The sequence below is a fragment of the Pelophylax lessonae genome (genome assembly GCF_965119305.1).
Source record: "Pelophylax lessonae genome assembly, chromosome: 1".
Lineage (NCBI taxonomy): Eukaryota > Metazoa > Chordata > Amphibia > Anura > Ranidae > Pelophylax > Pelophylax lessonae.
The window spans coordinates 372,762,052-372,777,135 of NC_138768.1; the positions used below are offsets into that span (position 1 = coordinate 372,762,052).

The 15,084-nt window shown below is 43.2% G+C and overlaps 1 protein-coding gene across 2 annotated transcripts in view; it reads right to left on the minus strand.

The window, feature by feature from the left end:
• Nucleotides 1–13,400, minus strand: part of PIP5K1B (phosphatidylinositol-4-phosphate 5-kinase type 1 beta) — a 152,811-nt gene extending 139,411 nt beyond the window's left edge. Inside the window, exons 1-3 of one of the 2 annotated variants that reach the window (XM_082256004.1) lie at nt 13,378–13,400; nt 5,785–5,859; nt 5,136–5,207 (exon numbers count right to left, since the gene is read on the minus strand). In XM_082256004.1, the coding sequence (XP_082112130.1) occupies nt 5,136–5,207 (72 nt within the window). In that variant the 5' untranslated portion in view covers nt 5,785–5,859; nt 13,378–13,400. The remainder of the gene's footprint in view (nt 1–5,135; nt 5,208–5,784; nt 5,860–13,377) is intronic. The other variant, XM_082256003.1, reaches the window with a different exon arrangement.
• Nucleotides 13,401–15,084: the final 1,684 nt, after the last annotated feature.

Genomic DNA, 15,084 nt, shown 5'->3' on the forward strand with positions numbered 1-15,084 from the left:
ATTATTATATTTCATATAAAGACTTGCAGATCTTCCATTTAGTGAGAGAAAATTATCAACATGTCTGTAGACAAAAGACAAAATGATCATTTAATGCATGGGTGTCCAACCTTTTGGCTTCTCTGGGCCACATTGAGTGTAGAGAAATGTTCTCGGGCCGCATATAAAATATATACTATAGTTAAGGTATATAAGTAATAAAATGCCGCCGCACCCCCCGCACTAATTTAACACAAATAGAGGATGATTAAATGAAATGGAAAAAAAAGAAAAGCGCCACTCTGAGTGCAGTAAACTCGGTACTTTATTAGCCATATACCATCATGGGTACTCACAAGATAAAAATTGTAAAAACATGATGAATTCTTCAGATGGTCGTTAGGTCCAAGGCCTCAGCGAGGGGGGGCTGTTGTGCTCCCGACAAATCCGTGGCTGACTGCAAGAGTCAGCGATATGCGGACCTAGGGGACACCAGCAGCGCCTTCGGCGGCGGACTTCCGGGTTGGGCGTGGAACGTGGGGCGTGATTTGCCTACGTCATCACGCCCCACGTTCCACGCCCAACCCGGAAGTCCGCCGCCGAAGGCGCTGCTGGTGTCCCCTAGGTCCGCATATCGCTGACTCTTGCAGTCAGCCACGGATTTGTCGGGAGCACAACAGCCCCCCCTCGCTGAGGCCTTGGACCTAACGACCATCTGAAGAATTCATCATGTTTTTACAATTTTTATCTTGTGAGTACCCATGATGGTATATGGCTAATAAAGTACCGAGTTTACTGCACTCAGAGTGGCGCTTTTCTTTTTTTTCCAGCATCCTGCAAGCTTTTCTTCTACACTTGAGATTAAGCTGCCTTCAGGAGAGCACAGACCGGTTTCATGTATGGACTCCATGGACTCTTTTGTAACATCTTTCAGGTCCGTTTAGTTTTTCTTTGATCATTAGGAGCCCATTGAGGTTATTTTTCAGTCTGGTTGCGCCAGTCCTTTCATGTTTGATTAAATGAAATGGAATCAGTATACAGAGGTTTACTTCTTCTGAGAGATATTAAAGAAACCCTCTAACCATCATGACCACTTCAGTGATTTGAAGTGGTCATGGTGGTAAGAGTCAGAAACACTGCACATGCTCGCCCCCCACCCCCCTCCCCTCCCCTCCAAGGCAGCTTCTGCCTACCGTTAGTTGGAAGCTGCTGTGGCCATGCCCCTGACCTGACTTCCTTCCTCCCCAGCAAAAAAAAAAAAATTGGCAGGCGGCAGTGGGCCGCATTTCCTGGGGTTCTGGGCCGCATGTGGCCCCCGGGCCGCAGGTTGGACATGCCTGGTCTAATGTCTGCTCTGTAACTTTGTGCTAAACCCTTGCTAACAATTCTGTATGAGTGTAACAATATGTAAGATTATAGATGCATTTGGGGTGGATTTACTAAAGACATATAGGCTGTTCACCTTGCAAGGGAAGCTGCACATTGCAAGAGGATTTTCCCCAGAGCTTAGTGAATGTGGTGAAGCTTTGATGACTTCAATCAACCAATCAGGTGCAGGCAAAAAAATGTTTTTTTGTCTTACTGTAAAATCCTTTTCTCTTTCGTTCACTGATGGACACAGCTCTCTATCTTCTTAGACCCTTGGCTAGTCCTACTCCTGAAGAGAGAGTAGCATAAGCCCAAGGGTCTTAGAAGATATGGAGCTGTGTCCGTCAGTGAACCAAGGAGGAATGCTGTTTTTTTCTACCATAATTCTTTCCAGAGTGAAATTTCCCCACATTCACTAAGTTCTGGGGAGATTTCCCTTGCAAAGTGAACAGCCTATTTGCCTTCAACAAATCAACCCCATTGCTTACTTGCACTGTGGTATGCTACATTGCTAAAATAGTACTTCTTTTGTGTGTTGAGGTGTGTTAGTAGCTCATTTAAAATGAATGGTCTGCCTGAGTGTCGGTTCACATATATGTGATGCGGGAACGCTGTAAATCCACTGCGGGTTCCCGCATCGCATTCAATTCGCAGGCAGTTCATAATGCCATATGTGAATTGCTGGGGGTGTTAATATAAAGTTAACGACACCCCCAGATCAGTTTGCATATCGCAGTGCGAACTGTCAGTTCGGACATGAATCGGATCGCATAGGTGTGAAGCACCATGCGTTCCTATTCTGCTGCGGACCCAAAAAAGGGTCCTGTGTGAGTTGTGTCCGAATGCGATGCGAATTCAGCCATACAATCTGTATGGCTGAATTTGCATCGCACAGACAAGCATGTGATTTTCAGTGCATTGCGCTCCGAATCACATGCGGTGTCTGCCATCGCACTAATGGGAACCAGGACTCAATGCACAAAAAAGCATGCATTAAATCACAAGTCTTACAAAATGCACAAGTGTAAAGAGGCTCTAAGAGTCTATTTCATTCAAGAACAGAAACACTTTCAGCCATTCAACTGTATAAGTGGTAACACCCCTAATAATTATTTTCCCCTATTCTTTCTTCACATGTTCATCATTTTCTTTTTATACCTGCCCTATTTATTATGCCTTTAAAGAATTAGAAGAAATGTATATGATTTCCTTTGATCTTGTTACCTTTTTTTCTGTTTCAATAGTTTTTTATTAGTTTTACGAAACAGATTAATACAATTTTTGGTAGACATTTTGACATTGTTGAGGCTATCAAGAATGGTAAAGGCATACAGTAGTATCAAAATCGAGGGGTAAAAGCATAGTCCCATATCTCAATCTGGTAAAACTCGCAACCGTTGAGCTATCCAGGGACAGTCCACAGTTTCAATAACCACGAGTTTTGACTCAAAAGGAAGAAAAAACATGCATATAAGAAAAAAAGTTGGAAAAACAAATGCATGAACTATAATGAAGACTGTCTGAAGCTTAAGAGCTCTTTCACACGGACGTTCCGTATGTCCGTATATCACCCCATCCGTTTGCAGGTGATATACCGACATAATGTAAGTCAATGGGATTGCGGATGTCAGCGGATGACCATCCCCTGACATCCGATTTTCGTCCATTCAGTTCTGTTCCGTTTTTTGGAACGGAACAGGACCCTATTTTTCCTCCTTTAAAAAAATGGAACTGATGCAAAATCGGATGTCAGCGGTGTCATCCGCTGACATCCGCAATCCTCATAGACTAACATTATGTCCGTATATCATCCGCAAACGGATGGGATGATATGCGGACATACGGAGCGGATGACAAGTGTCGTCCGTGAAAAAAAAAAAAAATGTGCCGCAGCGGAGATAAAAAACTGAGCAGCCGTGTGAAAGAGCCCTAACCCTTTTCCAGGAGTCGACCAGAAGCGAGGGAATAACCCAGTGGTACAAAACCCAGAGTGATCCCATAAAAAATATTACCAATCTAAATTCGAAGATATAACAGGTTCCATACTGTGATAAAAAATTCAATAGGACCAGAAGTCGGGATAGGACCTGTCATTATTATCGAGAACAATTTAGAAAGAAAGTCTCAAAAGAGCAAAAGCAGAAAAAGAAAAGAGAAGGGCAAGAAGGGCTTGTTACCCTTTTTCATTTAAAACTTGCTGACTTTTTAAATGACAATATCCACAAATATGAAAAAAAATGTGGTCCCCTTGGATCACATCATTCCTTCTTTCTGACTTTGATAAACCCCTACTATTTTTATGACTTACTCATACATCCCAAAAATGTCCATATTTGTAAACCCCAACTTATTTCTCTCCAGCTTTCCCCCCATCCATATTTTATTGTATTCTATCTTGTAACTTTTAGTCCCGGTTCACACATATGTAATGTGTATGTGATTACGCATGTGATTCACAGCGCACTGCTCTGCAGATCACCTATGATGTCTGTGTGTTGCAAATTCAGCCATATAGATTGTATGGCTAAATTTGCATCGCATTCAGACCAAAGTCGCACAGGACCCTTTTTTTGGTCCACAACAGAATTGGATCGCATGGGTGTTCACACCTATGCGATCCGATTCATGTCTGAACTATCAGTTCACACTGCGATATGCAAACTGATCTGGGGGGTGTTGTTAACTTTGTATTGACACCCCCCGCGATTCGCAGTGTGATCTGCCTGCGAGTTGAGTGCGATGCGGGAATCCGCAGTGGATTTGCAGGGTTCCCGCATCGCATATGTGTGAACCGGCCCTTAACCTGTTTCTAAGGCTACATTCACACCTGAGCGTAGCGTTTTCGCGCGTTTTTTACCGCGATTTTACTGCGATTTTTACCGTGATTTTACCGCGATTTTTACCACGATTTACAGGCGTTTTTTGATTGAATAGATACCAATGGAAAACGCCTGTAATCTGCCCAAAAAGAAGCTCATGTACTTTTTTGAGCGTTGGGCATTTTGCTTACAGCGTCAAAACGCTCAGATGTGAACAGGGGCCATTGAAAGGAATAGGATTTGTTTTGTTGGGCGTTTTGAGAGCTGATCCTAGAGCAGAAAAACTCCACAAAAACGCCCCAAAACGCCTACATGTGAACGGAGCCTTAATGTCCGTTACCAATACTGATTATCCATTTGTTTTTTAAATTGTTCTTTCATAGGTAAATAATTATCTAATTTTACTCCTTCTACTTTTTAAACCTAATAAATATGTATTGGAGAAGAAAAAAAAAAACTAGTTACTAATAAACACACTAGTAGCATGTCTTTTTGTTTTCGTTTTACAAGGCTTAATTAACTGTCTCCACATTGTTGTAGTTAATGCTATACCCTGCTCCCCTTGGCATTTGTGAACAATTTTATACCTGTACCTTACCAACGACTTATTAAAAAGTATGGTTGGACTAAAATGCTTTAGCCAGGTGATTTTGATTCAACAATATACTGTATCAGGGGTCTTCAAACTATGGCCCTCCAGTTGTTCAGGAACTACAAATCCCATCATGCCTAGTCATGTTTGTGAATGTCATTGTTTTACAATGCCTCATGGGATATGTAGTTCCACAACAGCTGGAGGGCCGTAGTTTGAGGACCCCTGCGTATATCATGAAAATTCAGAATACAAACAGCATGTAAAGCCACATTTTCATTCCAATCTTCGCAGAAAACAAGTGCTAAAGAAAGCAGGTTACCAGTAATAATAAACTGCATGCTGTACACTGTAAGCTGGTGTCTTATCCCACATACCTTTTTGTACGTTTTCTCTCCATTTGTTTTTTCACCTGTTGCATTTCCATTTTCATTAGCTGCTGCAGACATCTGAATAAGAAAGAGTTTCCAGTTACCCGGCTGCACAGTTACAGAGACAGATTTCTTCCTGAGCTGCCCGTCTACATTCTTACCTTCATTGTTTTGAACCATCCCATAACGGCAAGGTCCTGGATTCCGTGAACGAGGCAGCTTATTACAGGCAAAGCTTTTCTGCTTAGACTATGCAATGTATTCTGCAGCTTTGGCTGAGATTTCATAACAATTAAACTGCTTAGAATTTGACCCCAAATCTCCTCAGTTCTCGTTTTTTTGGCTCCGTTTAAAAGGGTAAGAAACCCAGAGGGATTTAATCATTTTATAATGTTACAATGAGGCCAGCGCATGCTGAAACGTTACACTAATGCTTCTTTTGGCTGTAAATCGAGCTTTAACACCATTTCAAATGACATGCGTTCGAAAAAAAAAAAAAAAAAACGCAGTCTTATAAGGGATCTGATGTGATCAATTTACACTAAAAAAGACAGCTCTGCAAAAATACAGCAGGCAAGTTCCCGAAACTTGACTCTAGAGCCCACATGTACAGACGGCACAGCGACTACTTCTACCAAGGAACAAAGACAACTACCTTTACTTAGTTATAAGTCATCTGGAGCCGAGGTCAACCAGTTCTCTGTTCATTTATGCAGCTAGTCCCAAGATTCTGCAAGGAAAAAAAAAAAAAGGATTGACTGATTTTAAACTTGTAAAAAGTAAAATAGAAATTTTCATTAAAAATGAAGTGAATGAAATAAAAAAATGTGCATATAATATTAAAATAATATTACGCTGTGTAAGAAAAACATGCATGATATGAAAAAAAAATAACATGGCCATGTGCATAAAATAGTTTTTAAATTATAAATATGATCTTAAGCCCTGGTTGACTTTAGTGCAATGACAGACATCGCATGTGATTCGGAGTGCACTGCTATGCAAATCACATGCGATGTCTGACCTAGGCTCTTTACCATGTGACCAGCTGTAATCAGAGCATTGATTACCAGTGCAGACCCTTGGGGGGGGGGGGGGTGCCACTAGAACCACCAGGGATGCCCACCCATGACCCCAGGGATGCCCACCATGGCCACCAGGGATAGCAATCAGGGCTCAGGGCGCCCACCAGTGCCCTCCCCACCAGTGCCCATCATTGCCATCTATCAGTGCCGCCCACCAGTGCCCATTATTGCCCACCAGTGCCCATCAGTGCTGCTTATCAGTGCCAATTAGTGCTGCCTATTAGTGCCCATCAATGCCGCCTATCAGTGCCCAGCAGTGCCGCCTATCAGTGCTACCTATCAGTGCCACATATCAGTGCTGCATATCAGTGCCACCCCATCAGTGTCTCCTCATCAGTGCCTGTCAGTGCGGCATCATCAGTGCTCATCAGTGCAGGAAAAAACTTATCTATTTACAAAATTTTATAACATACACAAAAAAACTTTTTTTAAAAAAAACATTTTCGGTATTTTTTTATTTGTTTAGCAAAAAAGAAAAAAAAATTGCGGTGATCAAATACCACCAAAAGAAAGCTCTATTTGTGGGGGAAAAAATGACATAAATTTGGTTTAGGTACAGTGTTGCATGACCGCACAATTGTCATTCAAAATGCAACAGTGCTAAAAGCTATAAATTGGCCTGGGCAGGAAGGGGGAAAAGTGCCCTGTATTGAAGTGGTTAACTGACAAATGTAGTACAGTGTGTTACTTTCTTGTTGACATCCACAATCTCTGTATACTCTGTACGACAAACTAATATTGTTAATAAAGGCAGGCAGAGCCCAGGTTAGCACTGGATTGTGAGACCATAAAATATTACATAAGCACTGATAGAAAATCTATGTAATCTGACAGTTTCTGCAAGAGTGAGAGGCAACACCATAAAATGTAAATAGTGAAAATATGCTTACACATAATGATGTACTACAAAGAGACGGAAGAAGGTAAAAAGAAAAGCAGTAGGGTAGTTGCTCCACTCGGGAATTGTGTAATACATAACTGTTGCTAGAATACAACCCGGTAATCTGATTTGCGATCAACAAATAATGAATTCTGCTTCTAGAAAAGTCAATCGAATCAAGTGTGTGGCCGGCTGAAAATAAATTCCTAATTCAATACCAAAAGCTTTAGAATAAAAACAATGGGAGAGCCAAGTTCCAGGCTCGGTTCACATAGTCTATTTAAGGGGCTTCTGCAAATACAATAATTCATCCCAATGGAATATTACACAGAGGCAGATTTCTGTACTCACTGACAAAGCATAGCTAACATCACTGATGCACATATACTCAAAGGAACCAATCAGATGATATCTCACATACAAACAGGGCATTGTGGAGGTCTTCTCTACGTAGCTGCCCATAACCAGGGGTCAGAACCACTTGCTTTTTTCTTACTTTAACTGCCTAACCTTTGGTAAATTGTACAGCTACTAAAAAATGTCGCAAGGAAATGCCGCTAAACAATAATTGGTTGCAAAGCGAATTTCTTCCTCTATGACATGGTGTGGGGAAATCCTGAGATATTAAATTATGCAGCAGTTCCACAAATGCTTTTCATGAACATATAAGGTGTATTCTGGTATAAAGGTTATGAAAATCATGGTGACGTCTATACTTGTGACCATATAGATACCACACCTGCATGGAAATATCAGGGCGTGAGCTCTTCCAGGTGCTGGATTGAGCTTTCAGAGGCAGCACTGCAGCTAGGCAAATCGATTTTACTTAGTCGTGTCACCATTTCCACTACGAGCATCTTCTGTATGTCATGGAAAGTGAGCTTTTTCAACTAGCGCACAATTTACCTGCGTTAAAGTAAAGAAAAAACTTTCACCAACCGTTTGCATCCCCTCCTTCCCTAAATACTTAGCCGAGTCTTCTATCAATCCAGCGCTATGCCCATCTGCAGCACGCTACTCTTTCTCCCTGTTCTCACAGAACAGACTGATAGCAGCTGGACACATTGGTTCCTGCTGCTGTCAATTGATAACCGTAAGGAGGGAGCGGGAGACGGGGGCTTGTGCTACGCTGTATGTGTCTACAGAAGCACACAGCTTCTAGCAGCTTGCTATGGTGCCAAATACAGAAGGGGAGGAGCCAAGATCCCCAGAAGAGAACCCCAGAAGAAGAAGATCGAGGCAATACCAATGCACAGAGCAGGAAAGTATAACGTTTTTTTCTTATTTTAGGTAAAAAAGGAGCCTTTAGAATCCCTTTAATTTCCTCTCTTTGGTTCGCCCATTCATGCTAAACGGCGTAGAGCACATATGTCAAATACAAGGCACACAGATAATTTCAGCCCACCAGGCCTTGTCGTGTGGCCCTCCCACCCATTTTTGCAGCTGGAATGTGGCGGAACGCCTTTCCGCCACCTCTGGCTTTCACTGTCTACTCCCACTTCATGCTGCCACTTAACACAGAAGATTTCTGTGTTTACAAGAGACAGCTTTGCTCAGTGGTGCCCAGATCTAACAGATCCTTGCATGTGCTCACAGAGGGGACAGATCTCCAAAGAAAGAAAAATCTTCATTCAAGGTGAGGCAGAGTCACCTACACAGGGAGACATAGAGCTGGGCCAAGTAGTAGAGAGAGAGATGTAAAGAAGCTTTAGGGAGGGGGGGCATTGGGGTTGCACACCCTGCACTCTATATAGAGCACACCCCTAAACGTTGCATTCTCTAAATAGCGCGCCCCTGAACTCTCTACGTAACGCATTCCTAAACGTTGCACTTTGTACGTAGCGCACCCCTGAACCCTGCACTTTGTACATAACCACTCCTGAACTCTGCACTCTTGTCTGTAGCATATGCCTGAACTCTGCACTCTGTACACAGGAGGACTCCTGAACTCTGTACGTAATGCATTCCTAAGCTCTGAACTCTGTACGTAACAAACCCCTGAAACCTGTCCTCTGTACATAACGCACTCCTGAACTCTGCACTCGTCTGTAGCATATGCCTGAACTCTGCACTCTGTACACAGGAGAACTCCTGAACTCTGTACGTAATGCATTCCTAAACTCTGAACTCTGTACGTAACACACCCCTGAAACCTGTCCTCTGTACATAACGCCCTCCTGAACTTTTCACTTCTTATCTGTAGGTTAATCCTGAACTCTGCACTCTGTATGTAACACACTCCTGAACCCTGCACTTTGTACATAACGCACTCTTGAACTCTGCACTCTTGTCTGTAGCATATACCTGAACTCTGCACTCTGTACACAGGAGAACTCCTGAACTCTGTACGTAATGCATTCCTAAACTCTGAACTCTGTACGTAACGCACCCCTGAAACCTGTCCTCTGTACATAACGCCCTCCTGAACTTTGCACTCTTGTCTGTAGGTTAATCCTGAACTCTGCACTCTGTATGTAACACACTACTGAACCCTGCACTTTGAAAGTAGCGCATCCCAGATCCAAAATGCCCTTTAAGGCCAACCATACTACTGATCTGGCCCACAATGAAATTGAGTTTGACACCACTGGCATTGAGGAATCTCCACTGCAAACTATAGTATTTAGCAGCCATGGCTGCCTGAATAGTGATAGGATGCAGTCAATGTTTAGCCAATAATTGTACTCCCAGTTCAACAAAAGTCGATTTAAAAATCGAATGACCCAGGTAGCAAATTATGGTTGTGGTGCTTGCAGGGCCACCCACAGTTTGAATTTTGGCCGTTTCAGGAATTGTCCTCAGCCAGCCAAAATTATTAATTAATATTATCATACAGGATTTATGTAGCGCCAACAGATAACGCAGCTCTTTACAATAAAAAAGGGGGACGACAAAATTTACAACACAGTTCAATACAAAAGGAATAGGAGGGCCCTGCTCATGGAGCTTACAATCTAAAGGGAGGGGTAGGTGTTACAAAAGATAGTGGCTGCGGGGGATAATCTGGTGGAGGGGACTCAAGTACAGATCTTAGGTGGAGGTGGGGTAGGCTTCCCTGAATAAGTGTGTTTTCAAGGATCACCTAAAGGCGGACAGGGTAGGAGCTGACCGAACATACTGGTGCAGGGAGTTCCAGAGGATGGGAGAGGCTCTGGAGAAGTCCTGGAGATGAGCGTGAGAGGAGGTAACAAGGGAGCTAGAGAGCAGGAGGTCCTGGGAGGAACGGTGAAGATGAGTTGGGCGATATCTGCAGATTAGGTTGGTGATGTAGCTGGGGGTGATATTGTGTATGGCCTTGTATGTTGTGGTTAGTATTTTGAATTTTATACAATGGGGTAAGAGAAGCCAGTGAAGAGATTGACAGAAAGGGAAGCAGTCATGGATCGGTTAGTAAGGTGTACTATTCTGGCAGCAGCATTCATGATAGACTGAAGGGGGGCTAGCCTGTGTAAAGGTAGGCCAGTGAGGAGGGAGCTGCAGTAGCCAAGATGAGAAATAACCAAGGAGTGAATAAGTTGTTTTGTTGTGTCGTTAGTTAGAAAGGGGAGAATTCTGGAAATGTTACAGAGGTTAAGGTGGCAAGATTTAGCCAGTGATTAGATATGGGGGCTGACGGAGAGGTCAGCGTCTAGGTTTACACCCCGCACCCTGGCTGTGCCATTGATCTCAATAGTAAAGTTGTGTGGAGGGAATCGGGCAGGAGGAAATATTACAAGCTCAGTCTTAGAAATGTATCAAAGTGGCAGTTGGAGTAAATTCTTCATAGCCATCTTGGATGGTAAGGTAAATTCTGATAAAGCAGAAACATGGGAGGTTAAAATGTATTAATTGAAGGAGAACCTCCCACAGCTCAACTAAGGAAGTATTTAGGAACTGGTTTTAATACATTACATAAAAATCAGATTAATGACTAACCGAATGGACTTGATTTTTTTCATAACTGTTTTTACTTTTTTTTACTGTTTTCTTGGTTACCAAATTGCCCTTTCATAGGCCTGTCTTACTAATATTACAGTGGATGGACTGTTTTAAATTAATTTCCTTTGGAATTTGAGGGTAGCACCCCCCTTACCCCTGGAAGCGCAGTAGTACCCCCAGAAACAGGGTGGGCTGACATTTCCTAGCCACTTGCCGACCAGTCACTGGGACTGTACTGCGGCAAAGTGGCTCGATTCCGTCCAGCGACGTAGACTTACGTCGCTGGACTCCTCCCCTTGTGGGCGGCGCTCGCGCGCTGCCGGAGGCTCACTCCCGCTGTTTTCAGTCACAGCGGGAGTCGGGCCAGGGGAGGAGCGGCGGTGATCACCGCCTCTCTTCCCCGATCGTCGGGGAATCTAGTTTGGAGATCCGCCCGTTTGTGTAAACAAAGCGGGCGGATCTCCTAAGTGACAAACAGTGACAGATTGCAGGGTGAACATGCGATCTGTCCCTGTGTCACTCAGTCACCTCCCCCCACACACGTTAGTAAGCACCAGGCATACATTAACCCCTCCCTCTCCAATAAAATTAACCCCTTTCCTGCCAGTGTCATTTTTACAGTAACAGTGCATATTTATAGCACTGATTACTGTAGAAATGTCACTGGTACCCCCAAAAGTGTCAAAAATGTCAGTCAAGGGTCCCATCTGTCCGCCGCAATGTCGCAGTCCCGCAAAAAAAATTGCAGATCGCCGCCATTACTCGTTAAAAAAAAAAAACACCATAAATGACAGAAATCTTTCCCTTAGTTAGTAAACGCAATAATGTTTGCGCAAACCAATCAAACTACGCTTATTGTGATTTTTTTTACCAAACATAGGTAGCAGAAAACAAATTGGCCAAAAATGTAAAAAAATTTTGATTTTTACATTTTCTTTTGGGGGGGGGGGGGGGAATTCATATAAAAAATGTGAAAAAATTTTTTATTTTTTCAAAATTTACGCTCTTTTTTTTGTTTATAGAGCAAAAAAGTAAAAATCAAATACCACCAAAAGAAAGCTCTGTTTGTGGGGAAAAAAGGGCGTAAATTTAGTTTGGGTACGGCTTTGCACGACCGCGCAATTGTCAGTTAAAGTCGCACAGTGCCGAATCGCAAAAAGTGGCCTGGACGTAAGACAGCAAAATCCTCCGGTGGTAAAGTGGCTAGATTATACACAATAGCATACATAATACATACAATAGAATACAGATGACAAACAGTTACCAGAAAAATGAAAACAAATATCACTACTCTCTTGGAATTTTGCATGTCTCACCACATTGTGAACATACCTCCCCTTTCTGTTTATGACTAAAGCCCAAAGCCACCAGAACCAAACTCCTGTGACCTAGGTCAGCTTTAAATGACTAAGAGCTCTTTCCCACTGAGGCCCTTTTAAAATAAAGCACCTGAGAAGCTCACAAAAACCTATTCACATGAAAATCAATGAATGCTTTCACACTGCGATGGTGCGCAAGACACATCTTTGGAGCATGTTTGGAGCGTTAAAAATGTGCCTCAAAAACGCCCCTCTCCATTGAAATGATTGGGAAGTGCCTCAAAAGTGCCCGAAAAGCGCTTCAAAATGGTTCTTGAGGAAGTTTTTGAGTCACATGTTTATAAAAAAGTGCACAACAATGCCTCAAAAGCGCCTATAAAGCACCTATAAAGCGCTCAGAGTTTTATGGGCAGTTTTCAAGAACCTCAGTGTGAAAGGGCTCTTATGTGGTTTCATTTTTCCATGCAATCTTTTGAATCAATGCATCATATCCCATAGGAAGTGTTCATTTCTTTACACGCCACTATTGTAGTAGTGAAATTGCTTTTTGCTGCCACGTCTCACAATAAGGTTCCTAGAAAGGTGGAGTTGAGCTTTAACCGCCTATACGTGGGTAAAGTGATATCATTATTGTCACATAGTTCGCTGAGAAGGAGTTCCATGGAATAGACAAGCTGCCAGCCTAGATAAGCACAAACTGTATTTCCACACTTCTTTCACTCACACAGTGCGACGATATTTCCAGTTTACTAATAATGTTCAGTCAGCAACGCAGCTGCTGTCAAAAGTTCACGCAGACTTCCTGTGTGAACCACAGAAGCATCTGTTTTCATTTTCACTGTACAGTCATAAATTGTTTCCCTCCACTCTCCCGCTTCACTATGTTCTAGGCTGATATCCCTGCCATGTAAACTGAAGGAAGCACTAGGCCTGGGCAGAGAATGGGCCATGTCTCTACATAAATAGGCACAATTAAGGCCTTGTATACCCAGAATTTCAGAAGAGCATGGCCCACCAAGCACCCTAACACCCCCCAAAAGACTCACCCTCCACACTGTCGTCACACAGTTTTCAGTCATATTCAAGCCAGCTCAAGCTTAGTAATTGCAAACTTTGATCATAAAGAGATGAGATGCTCATGCTGGAGTAGCCAGTGAGGACATGAAGCAGCTGTCTCCAGTCAACTGTGTCACTTGTAACACTAAGTACAAAGTCTAAATTCTGATACCATGAGAGCACCTCTTATGTATGTTAATTCATACTCACCGGCCACTATATTAGGTACACCTTGCTAGCACCAGGTTGGACCCCCTTTTGCCTTCAGAACTGCCTTAATTCTTTGTGGCATAATTCAACAAGGTGTTGGAAATATTCTTCATATATTTTGGTCCATATTGATATGATAGCATCACGCTGCTGCGGCAGATTTGTTAGCTGCACTTCCATGATGCGAATCACCCATTCCAGCACATCCCAAAGGTGCTCTATTGGATCGAGATCTGAGGAGGCCATTGGAGTACAGTGAACTCGTTGTCATGTTCAAGAAACCAGTGGTGAGATGATTTGAGCTATGTGACATAGTGCATTATCCTGCTGGAAATAGCCATCAGAAGATGGGTACACTGTAGTCATAAAGGGATAGACATGGCCAGCAACAATACTTAGGTAGGCCGTGGCCTTTAAACAATGTTGAATTGGTACTAAGAGGCCCAAAGTGTGGCAAGAAAATATCCCCCACACTAGAGGGCTGCATTGGGTTTGGGCTCCCATGGGACCTTGCGGGAGCGGGCGGTTTTAACTCTGCTGCGGGCGGTCAAAAAATTCCACGGGGGAATGGTGCAATTTGGTGTAACGTATTTTCCGGCGTATAAGACGACTTTTTTTATAATAAAAAAGAAACCCCAAAAATCGGGGGTCGTCTTATACGCCAGGTACTGTAGCTTCAGCTAGTTGCAGAATATGCCTATTAAAAATGTTAGCCCACTGGATGTGTATACAGTACCTTTGGCAACTTACATAACGTCCCTGTGCTGTAATACTCTATGTACCTTGCTGAGCCAATCACGGCAAGCGGTGTATTCTATTAATGCATACAAAGCCTGCTCGAATTGGTCAGAGAGGTGGGCTTATATAACCTTTGCCAATCCGAGCAGGCTTTGTATGCAATAATAGAATACACAGCTTTCTGTGATTGGCTCAGCGTGGTACATAGAGTATTACAGCACAGGGACGTTCTGTAAGTAGCCAAAGTTTACTGTATACACATCCAGTGGGCTAAACTATTAATAATAGAGAAGTTCTGTATGTAGCAGAAGCTACAGTACATATTAGGGCACATCCAGCGGGCTAAAATATTTAATAGGGACGTGATGGCTCCACTGATGTTATGAAATGGTGTTGCCTCAGAAGAGGGGGTAGTTGTATACGGCGAGTATAGGGCAAAACCGCAGGAGTGGACACAAACATTACGGGTGCGGGCGGGAGTGGACACAAAACATTGCGGGTGCGGGCGGGAGTGGAACACAAACATTGCGGTTGCGGGCGGTCCTGGTCATACATTCAGCGGGTGGGGGTTTAATAAAACAGTCCCGCGCAGGGCTCTACCCCACACCATTACACCACCACCAGCCAGAACCATTGATACAAGGCAGGATGGATCCATGCTTTCATGTTGTTTATACCAAATTCTGCCCCTACCATCTAAATGTTGCAGCTGAAATCAAGACTCTTCAGACCAGGCAGCGTTATTCCAA